At 24.0% G+C, this 11,147-nt stretch overlaps 3 protein-coding genes across 3 annotated transcripts; 1 reads left to right on the top strand and 2 right to left on the bottom strand.

Moving 5' to 3' along the window:
• Nucleotides 1-195: 195 nt before the first annotated feature.
• Nucleotides 196-1,911, top strand: PBANKA_1356600 (UDP-N-acetylglucosamine pyrophosphorylase, putative; the record flags this gene model as incomplete). Its single annotated transcript, XM_034567203.1, has 1 exon — nucleotides 196-1,911. One exon carries the CDS (start codon nucleotides 196-198, stop codon nucleotides 1,909-1,911), a length of 1,716 nt encoding a protein of 571 aa, XP_034423723.1.
• A 277-nt stretch (nucleotides 1,912-2,188) lies between these two features.
• Nucleotides 2,189-3,506, bottom strand: PBANKA_1356500 (conserved protein, unknown function; the record flags this gene model as incomplete). The annotated part of the gene is made up of 4 exons (XM_034567202.1): nucleotides 2,189-2,311; nucleotides 2,414-2,443; nucleotides 2,552-2,629; nucleotides 2,799-3,506. The coding sequence occupies 4 exons, from the start codon at nucleotides 3,504-3,506 to the stop codon at nucleotides 2,189-2,191; spliced, it is 939 nt and encodes a 312-aa protein (XP_034423722.1).
• A 961-nt stretch (nucleotides 3,507-4,467) lies between these two features.
• PBANKA_1356400 (DNA repair protein RAD5, putative) lies at nucleotides 4,468-9,036 on the bottom strand (the record flags this gene model as incomplete). The annotated part of the gene is made up of 3 exons (XM_034567201.1): nucleotides 4,468-7,586; nucleotides 7,734-8,705; nucleotides 8,826-9,036. The coding sequence occupies 3 exons, from the start codon at nucleotides 9,034-9,036 to the stop codon at nucleotides 4,468-4,470; spliced, it is 4,302 nt and encodes a 1,433-aa protein (XP_034423721.1).
• Between the last annotated feature and the right edge of the window lie 2,111 nt (nucleotides 9,037-11,147).

Raw genomic sequence — 11,147 nt, 5'->3', positions numbered from 1 at the left:
TCATTTCAGGCGTTCATCATTGACCTACGATTTGTGACTTACTGTTTGCAGAATACATCACATTTATATAATTGAGCCCAAAGGATGGAAATCTAGATCATTTATTTCTATTTATATAAGCTAAATCATTAAATTGAACTTTAGGTCCACATACACAAACATACACATACAAATACAGAAATAGATTCATATAATATGGAGAAAATTTTAAAACTGTTGGAGGAATATGATCAGAAAGTTTTAAGAAGCCATTTCAAAGATGGACATATTGATAATATTGATCATATAAACTTAAATGATTTAAAAGAATTCTTAGAAAAATTAAACAAACTAAAATACAAAGACGATAAAATAAAGAACTATAAGATAAGCGCTCCCAATATTATCAACCTTAATAATAGTATATATGAACACCAAAACTTACAAAATGGAACAATAATTAAAAATATTTATAAAAATGATAAAATAAATAACGAATTAAAACAAATAGGATTAAAATGTATTAAAGAAAATAAAGTGGCAGTCATATTTTTAGCAGGGGGGTTGGGATCACGACTTCATTTAAAAAAGGCAAAAGGATTGCTCCCAATAACACCTATACTTAATAAATCATTTTTTCAGTTTTATTTTGAACAAATTCGATTTTTGCAAGATTATTGTTTTTTATTTTTTGAAAATGAAATAAAACCATATAACAACAATTTCCATAATAATACAAATTGCTACGATAAAAATATTAGCAATGATTATAAAAAATGTGGTGACAATAATAGAACAAATAATTGTCTTTCACAAAAAGAAAATGACTCTAATAATATAAATGATAGAAAAAATGTAAATTACAAATATTTAGAAAACACAAATGAATCAGTTAATATATATATTTATATTATGACATCTGATTTTACTTATGATCATACAATTAAATATTTACAAGACAATAATTTTTTTGGTATAAACAGTAATAACGTTAAAATTTTTAAGCAATGCAATAACTTTATTACCAACTTTAATTTTGATATTCTTATGAAAAATCATAATACTGTGTTAACAGCCCCAGGGGGAAACGGTACAATTTTTAAGGCACTATATAATAATATGATCATTAATGATATGATAAATAAAAATGTTAAATATATTCAAATTGTAAGCATTGATAATATATTAAATAAAATAGCGGATCCCGTGCTAATAGGGTTATGCTCATTCTATAATTGTGATATTGTTAATAAAGCAATTATAAAAAAAGAAAATGAGGCAGTTGGAATTTTTTGTATGAAAGAAAAAAAAAATCAAATGTATGATGCAAATAAAAATATCAATAAATGTGAAGACAATGATAAGGACAATCCTTTTTGTGTGTGTGAATATACTGAACTAAGTGAAGATATTCTAAAAAATTCAGAATTATTTAAATATGGAAATATATGTCATCATATATTTTCCTTAGATTTTTTACAACATATTGTTAAAAATAAAATATATAATAATATGGAATTACATAAAATATCAAGAGAAAAAGAATACTATAATTTTACGTCTAGTGTATCAAATAATAATACACTTATTAAATCAAAAGTATATTGTTATGAATATTTTATTTTTGATATTTTTAAATATGCTAAGAAAATATTAGCATATGAAGTATGTTGTGATAACGAATTTAATCCAATAAAAACCAATAATAATGGTGATAGTATATTAAGTGCTAAAATAAGCTTAAGTAATTTACATAAATCTTGGCTTATAAAAAAAAATTTTAATATTATTCAAAGTACCCAAGAAAATAATAATTTTTGTGAAATATCTCCTTTAACATCGTATGATGGATCTTTTTTTTTTAATTTTCCAAAACAAAGAGATATACAGTTGCCATTTGTGCTTGATAGAGATACTTTACAAGAAAATTAAAAAATATAAAACTCAAATTATCCGCATATTTGACAACTGAGTAAGATTATATGTAGAGACAAAACTAAATAGTTTATTAATTAATTTTTTTTTCGTGTGTAGCTATAAAACATAGCTAGACACATTTATTGGAATATGTATAAATAATTCAAATAAAAAAAAATATTTTTATACAATATTTAAAGCGGTAATGCAGTACGATCAAATAATGCATATATACACACATTAATTTGCTCATTTTGAGTAAAAAATCGTCTTAATATATATCGCTTTGATTTCAAGGAATTTTTCGCCCATCAGGTAAAACAAGGGGGTCTCTAATTTTCTTAGGTTTTGCGAAATGATTGTCATACAACATTTTTTTATGTTCTTCGCTTACAATCGGGAATTTATCCCCAACCTTAAAAATGACAAAAAATGCAAATAAATGAAGAAAAAATAAAGCAAAATAATTAACACATAATTACGTGTATACGGCTCTATTGTTGATATTTATTTATACCTTTAAGTTGAGTTCCTTGGCATGTCCAGCCTAAAAAAAGGGAACATACATATATACAGATATTTAAATAGTATTTATAGATAAAAGGTATTTCCGTTTTTATTTTATTTTACTATATTTTATATTATATTTTTTTACCTGAGCCATTATAATAAATCTTGGTTCCTGATTTTTTTCTTTTTCTTCTAATTTTTTATCATATGGGGGTCTATTTTCCTGTGTGTGAAAAAAAGGAAAAAATATTGCATTACAAAGTAAAAGGAAGAAGGATAATGTTTTAACGAAAATATAAACAATTTTTCGTCTACATATATAATTTTGAAAATAATATATAAGAATATAATTTATTAATGTTTATTATTTTACTTATTTTAATAATGCTTACCTCAATATTCATAATTGTTCCATCCGAATGCACATAAAATATATCACAATTAAATGAATCATAATCAATTTGTTTTTCTGGCGGTAATTGTTTATTATATTTTTCAATAACTTTTTTGGTATTAGCAAACTTTAATGGATCTCCATATAATAAACTTTTTAATTTTTTCCTTCGATATAAATGGATATTAGTGGATGGATCACCATCTTTAATAATATCGTCTAATGATGGGAATATATTTGAATCACTTTTTTCATTAGTAAATTGAAAACCATATTCTCTTAATTGTTTTCTTATATCATAATTTACTGGTTCAAAGCTACTTATAATGTTTTTAAATGGGGAAAAGTAAAATAAGTTGGACATAGGACTTGCTGGTTTTTTTGCATATTTGGAAAATTTTTTATCATTTCTTATATTTAGCTCATAACCGTCTATTTTTCTTTCTGGCCTTTTATTATTACTTTCGTGCAATTTATTTATATTTATTTTTTTAATTTTTTGACTATTCCCGTCGTTTTTTTGACATATATTATATTTAACATAATAGTATGGGTGTTTTCCTCTTTTTTTTTCATTTCGGAAACCCGTTTCATTAATATATGAGTAAAAAACATTCAATTTTTTACTTGTTGATAATTTTACATTTATATAAAGTACAAGAAAAATTACACAAATTATTGTTTTATGATTCAGTAACCAACACATTTACTTGTAACAATGGTGATATTATACATTTATGTTTCGTTCTTTTTATTTTTGGCACTTGCACGTATAAATGTATGCATAAATACAAAAACAAATTTATTCAGTTAAAGGAAAAAACAAAATATCATTTTTGATGACCATCAAAAGAAATATATATACATAAATTTATCCTTTATTGGTAGAAAAATTTTATCATCAAGAAAAAAAATATACACATAAATCAATGCATATGCATATTTATTAACCCATATAACACCTAAAATGCGCTTTAATTAAAGAACTTGCTAACATTGTGCCGAGTAGAGACATTTTTTTTTTTTTTAATTTATATTGAATTATTATTTAACTTGCAGTTTTATCTCCATACTAATATATATATTATTTTATATATTTTAATTAAATATATTCAAAAGAAATTTAAAGTTATCGAGCACAGATAAGGTTAGCAAATATGTTGGTAAAATTATTCATATATAATATATGCATACATAATGTTTAAAAAAATTGCAAACGCTTTATTTACATTATTAAAATAATGATGATATATTGAATCCACAATGAGGCGAATATATTTTTTTAAAATAATGAATTATTTGTTTAAATATATTGTACCAAAAAATAGTATAGCAATAAAATAATAAACAGTAGCATATGCAACCCTTTCAAAGAACACATATTAGCGGCAATTCATTATATATTTCGATTATATTACCACCACCCTCCATTTGTGGGTAGGTAATGCTTGATATCATACAATTGTGTTTATTAGAAAGGTGAATACATATACACAAAAGTAAAATTAATATGGAATAACTTAATTCGCAGTTATTCCTTTTACTAATTTATCATATTGTATATATGTTTCATAACTCTTTAAATTTATTGTAACGATTATATTGATTTATTACTATTTTGTGTTTCTCCTTTTTTTTTGCACTATCGAATTTATTACTCTTATTGATCAGTTCCAATCCTTGAACATAAGTATAAAATCGTCCATTCCTAGTTTTTGTGTAACTAAATTAACATCTGTACTTATTTTATTTCCAACTTGCGCTAAACATTGATTAGCTGTATATTGTTTGCTTTGATGTATTTGCAAAATTCGTTCTTCTACTGTTTTTTCCAAAACAAATTTGTATATATTTACATCCTTCAATTGTCCTATTCGATGTATTCTTTCAAATGCTTGATCCTCAATGGCTGGGTTCCACCACAAATCCATAAGGTATACTTTTGATGAAACTGTCAAGTTTAATCCTACTCCTCCAGCCTTTAATGAACACAATAAAACCTTTCCTGATTCATTTTCGATAGGAATATCACAAGTTGATTGGCAAAATCCAATTCCTGGTTGATATATTTTTCCTTTTTGAATGTTAAACCAATAAAGTGTGCTTTTCCTTTGTTCATATGTTAATGATCCATCATATATTTTATTTGGTATTTCATGAAGTGTTAATAATTTTTCAATTATTTTAAGAAACCCTATCCATTGTGAGAATACAACTACATGAAGCTCATTTTTTATATCTTCTTTTATATGATCAAATAATATTCTTAATTTAGTAGAATATACAAAATTATCCTTTTTCATTTTTTTTAAAAAATCATCTAAAGGTGATTTATTTTGTTGTAAAGTTTTTAACGATTTTAAACTTATATAATTATCACATCCGGGGCATTTTTTTTCTGCTATTTGTGTTAAATTAAAATAAAAATCTGCACACTTTTTACACATTATATGTAAACATTTACTGATTAATGGATATACCGAATCTTCTAAACAAATAACACATTGCATAGCTGTACCATTTTTTAGCATTTCTATTTCTTCTACATACTCACTGCTCAATTTATTCGAATTCGACGATTTTTGCAAAAAGTTGTATATCAAAGTATCCTTTTTCAATACTTCATTTTTTACTGTATCACTTTTCAATGTATCGTCTACTTTCATGTTTGATAATTTTACATAGATACTCGATTTGTCAGTTGCTGAATCAATGGAAGATTCTGTTATTCTAGAGTTTTCTTCATACATTCCATTTATAATATCTTCATCATTCCACTCTTCAAAAAATGGTTTTGAAAATAGCAACAGAGGATGGGAACAACATTGTCGTAACCTTAGAAGGAGTTGTAAAACGTGAGAGTAATGACTTAATACATTACCATCATGCATATATGTATCAAATTTTGTTTTGCTTCTATAAAATATGGCTCGATAAAAATCTTCTTCTTCTAAAGAAAACTTTAATTTTAATATGTGTACATTTTTTTTAGGTAAAGTAATAATATTACATCCTTCTTTTGTTTTGGAACTTTTTGTTCTTCTTAATAAAATGGGAGAAGATATTTTTCTAACTATATCTAATGCTATATTTAATTTATTTCGATTTACATAATCAACAATTTCTTTATTCCACCATTCAACATTACCATATGGTTTTATTCCTAAAAATCTCAATAAGGGAAATATATCGTATAGAGAATTTTGTATAGGTGTTCCTGTTAAACACCATTTCCTTTCTCCTCTTAATTTCCAAACAGCAATTGATTGAATTGAATTTTTATTTTTTATAACATGAGCTTCGTCAATTATTATTCTTCTCCATGTTATTTTATATAGTGGATAGTCTTTCATACTATTTAATACTTTATTTGTTTTTTTATCCCCAGTTGAAGATAATATTGAATTTTTTCCATTATTTAATGATGATTTCATAAAAAAGTTGTTTAATTTCCTCTTTTTAATTCCATTACCTTTTCCTTGCCCATTGTTTGACCCTTCTTCAAATTTATCAACGGTTTCTGGTTTCTCATCCTTTTCTTGTTTTTCTTTCGCCCATTTTGTATAAGAGAATTTGTTTTCTATGTTGTATTCACTCTTGCCCACATTAGTTGCATTTCCCTTCACCTCAATAGTGGGTTTGCTAGAAAGTATTTTATTCCATGTATTTTTATATTCAGAAACTAAAGTTGAATATGTAGTAAGGACCACTGAATATTTTGACAATAAATCGCTATTTATATCTTTTGAACTTCCATAATATATATATGAACTTATAAAACCTTCTTTTGTATGCTTGTCTATTTCTTGTTTCCATTGATAAATCAAACCAAGAGGTGCAATTATTAATGTCCCACCTTTGTTGTAAGCAAATCCCTTTATTGTATTTTCAATTAAATATGTAATATTATTTTTATTTTCTATATTATTATTTTTTATATGTAATTTATTTTGATAAATATCATGTGCTATTAAACCTATACTTTGTATTGTTTTACCTAAACCCATCTCATCTGCTAAAATTCCACCTCGAAATTGAGGAACGTATTGTGGATATGTCAAAGATAAGCATCCAGTTATTTTATTTATATAAAAATACTTTAATACAAATATTAATTTTCCTTCTTCATATATTTTTATATTAGGTATAAATGCATGTTCTTCCCACACAGGATTTAATGGCTCCTTGTTTCGAATATCATTATCATCGTCATTGTTATAATCTTCAGTCTTTACTAGCTCCTTATTCTTCATTTCGTTCATGTGACCATATTCTTCGTCATTTTCATCTTTTATTTTTATATTCGGATTAGAAGATTCATTTTCTGTTTTCATATCCAATAAATAAATTTCACAATTATGCATGTATTTATTTACATTTACTTCTTTATCTATATATACATCGCTATTTATATGTACTTCTTTATCTATATATACGTCATTATATACATGTATTTCACTATATATACTCTTACTTCTAATAATTTGGTCCAAGTCAATTTCATTTTTCTTTTCCCCTTTGAAGATATTTTCCTTCAGATATTCAGGTGGATTTTCCTTTAAATACATCCACCATATTCCTTCTGCTTGGTATGTTTTTAGAGTGGGCTTAAAATAAACACTATTTGGATATATTTCTTTAAACTCCTCGAGTAAATACCCACCTCTATATTTTTCTTCGGAAAAAACCAGATTCGTTGTGTCTTCGTTTTTTTCTTCTACTTCGTTTTCGCTTGCTGTATCCAAAATTTCTTCGTATTCCTTTCCTTGAGATATGGTAGAAGAACCTACGGAGTTTGAGAGGCAAAAATTAGTGAAATAAAAATTTGAAAGAATAAACTTGAGACTAAATAAAAATTCGATATAATATTTGTCTACATTTTTGTAGACAAATATAAGTATGAACATATACTATATCATCTCAATTATAATACCTTGTGTCCCCTCCTTTAATGCAAAATCTAAATAAAAGGCGTTGTTAGTGTTGATAGTTACTGATGAGCTTTCATATTTATTGGAGAAATTATCAATATTTTTTGTAAAGTTTTTTCCAGTAACTATTTTAGTATTTAAATCGTCAAAAGAATCGGAGCTTACATTTTTTGCCAATCTTAATGGTGCAATTTTTAATTCTTTAAATAAATTATTTACACTATATTTGATTAAAGAATTATATTCATGATATTTATGTACATCTATTTTAAATGAATCAGGATATAAAATAACATGCACAAAAGTTTTTAAACTCCCACCAAATTTAAAATCACATAATGATACTTTTTCTAATTTTATTTCTATTCTTATAGCATTTAATACCAAAAGTACGCTTAGAGTTTTTGATAAATGGCTTTTTAATTTTGATATATCTCTATTATTATGTTTAAGTCTTATACATGGATGTCCTTCATTAATATCTTTTAAAACTTCACATTTATATTTATTCATTTCTACATATTTTTTATCTGATGATAATATTTCATTAAAATTATTATTACTTTTCCGAGATAGTATATCATAGCATACTGTAGAACTATCGTTATTATTTTCTTTTTTTTGCTTTTTTTGAGGCACATTTTTTTTACCTTTTTGCGTTTTATTTTGTATATTTCTACCTATTATTTTTATATAATCATTTGAACTAATATAACTATCATTAATTTTTAAATTATACATAGGAGAATACGATCTTTTAGTAGATTTGGGTGTTATTTCATAACTTATACTTATATCTTTATCATTTTTAACATCGCATATCTCACTAGATAATATAATAGAATCTGTCTCTATACAACCTAAATAATATTCAAAATAGACACCTTTACCTCTAATTAATTCTCCATCCTTATTTAATAACTCTATTTCGTCTATTTTGTCATTGTAAATTCTTATATCACCAATTACTTCAACTAAAAAAACATAAAAAAACGTTAATAAACAAAACAATATTATATAAACATTTACACATTTGAAGCAATATGTATACACGATTACAAGTTTACTCATTTTTACGTTTTTTCCAATCTTACCGTCACTATCCGATTCCTTAAATTTGTTGTAGTTAGCTTTGTTTCTCGAGGGTTTTGTAAGACTATTTGTTTCTTTTGCATTATATGGTTTACATCCATTGCTGTTTAAATTCACAAGTTCGATAACATCATCGCCATAGTTATATTTTGACACGTTATTTGATTCATTACAAATATTATTTTCACATTTAAAATAATTTGAAGTAGTCATTTAAAATAAAAATATATTAATTTAAAGTTTAAAAATAAGAGAAGTATGAAAGGGAGCATAGCGAAGAAATAATACACAGAAATAAAAAATATAGCAAATGTGCATAATAAAACTTTAATTTAATAAAATAAATAAGTATAAATATTTTACTAATGCTACAAATTATACTTTCTCATCCACCATGCCTAATGCAAATTTTTATGTGTTGAGGAAAAATTAATTGATAAAATAATTTTTTATTTTGTTTACACATTTAACTACATTTCATTATCTATATTTCTCTTTTCAAAATTTGCTGTTTCGCATCTATCTATTATATATTTAATATATATTATATATATCGGCGATTAGAAAGAAAGACATGGGGCAATGTGCCGCCCTTTAATATATATTTGTGAGTATGTAGATGTTTAAAAATAATATTAAATGGAAGAATTAATTGAAAAATTTAAGAAAATCCATAATATTAAGTCATGATTTTTTTTTCATTTCTTTCTCCCTTACAATATAAGTATTCAAATTGCCCTTATTTATAATAAAAAGAAAGACAAAAAATCGTTTTAATTTTTTCAAATATTTTCAAAATGTGAGGGGAAAAAGAAAGATAACATATTATTAAAATGAATACCCCCCAAACAAGCAGTAATCATTATTTAATTATAAAATACAAATAATAATTTCTCGATTTTGTAAAAACAAAAAAATTACAAAAGTACACAAATGATTCATAATATATATGTACAGCGCTAATATGCATAAACTTGTATATAATAAAAGCGTAACAGTTTTTTTTTACCCTTTCGTTAATGAAAAAATATATAAGCTTATTAAAGCATAAAATTTTAGTAAGAATATGTTCAAGTATTATGAAAAATATAATTATTTTGTATCTATTATATTTTTTCCGTTTTATTTATGATTATAGTACGAGAAAATATCCTATTATTTTTATCCTTTTTGTTTTAGTGTATATTTGTATGCAACTATTAAATAATACAGTGTATTTTGTGACAAAAAAGGCGTTTAATATATTTCTTTAAGTTTCGCACATATGTATAAGTAAAATATATTACGTTATACATTTTACGTTATTATAGTTTTTTGCACGAACTTACATTTTTTGTATTAAAAAAGTTATATTTATTTTTCATTCATTTTATGTATTCTTTTTAAAGAGAAATGTAAAAATTGTATTTCGTAAAAAAAATAAAATAAAAAAGTGTATATATGTATAATTATTTTTTTACACTCATTTATACACTTATGCACTATTTTTATACACATATTTATTCGCATATATTTCCATTTAATTCGCTATTATTTGCATTATTCGCATTTATTATATCCTATTAGTACATTTTGAAGTAATTAATGAAAACAAAAATTAAAGTGTAGCCCATTTTAACTTAACGTATTACTTTAATGTAACATATTACACATATATATATATTATAATATATTTGCATGTCCTTTTCTTTCGTTAAGCTTATTTAATATTTATATTTTCTTTTAAAGGGGAAAATGCTATATATTTTATGTTTTTAATCATTAATGAATTAATACAATTACATGCATATATGTATATATACCGATTATTTACAAAATTTCATACATATCCTTTTTTACATAAAATCCAAAAGATTAAACATGGATTTAATTTTCTTCGTCGTTTTTTACTTATACATATTAACTTTAGTAAGATAGATAATAAATATATTGTGTTTAAAAAATAAAATAAGCAAAGAAAAAAAATAAATGAAATTACACTTAATATTATAGGCCTATTACGCATTGATACAATTGTGACTAAAATTATGCGTATTTTTTTTGCCGCATTAATAACGAATTGATATGACAAACACGCGCATATGCGTTAAAATACTAATTCATATATTTAAACATATATATTTTTTATTTTACGTTATTTTTTTCCCAATCTTGCTTCAATGCTATTTATAATGCAAATGTCAGTTTAACACATTTTATTTCGTAAGATTACTCAGTAATTGCACATATATATTACAGATTATGAAAATGTGCATTTATAGTAAGATTGGTGTTATTTTTATTTGAAAAATTATGATAATTATATCTCAGAATACAATTTTTTA

The sequence above is a fragment of the Plasmodium berghei genome (assembly GCF_900002375.2).
Source record: "Plasmodium berghei ANKA genome assembly, chromosome: 13".
Classification (NCBI taxonomy): Eukaryota; Apicomplexa; class Aconoidasida; order Haemosporida; family Plasmodiidae; genus Plasmodium; species Plasmodium berghei.
Note: the sequence above shows the minus strand (reverse complement) of the source record. Positions and strands in the feature narration are given on the sequence as shown.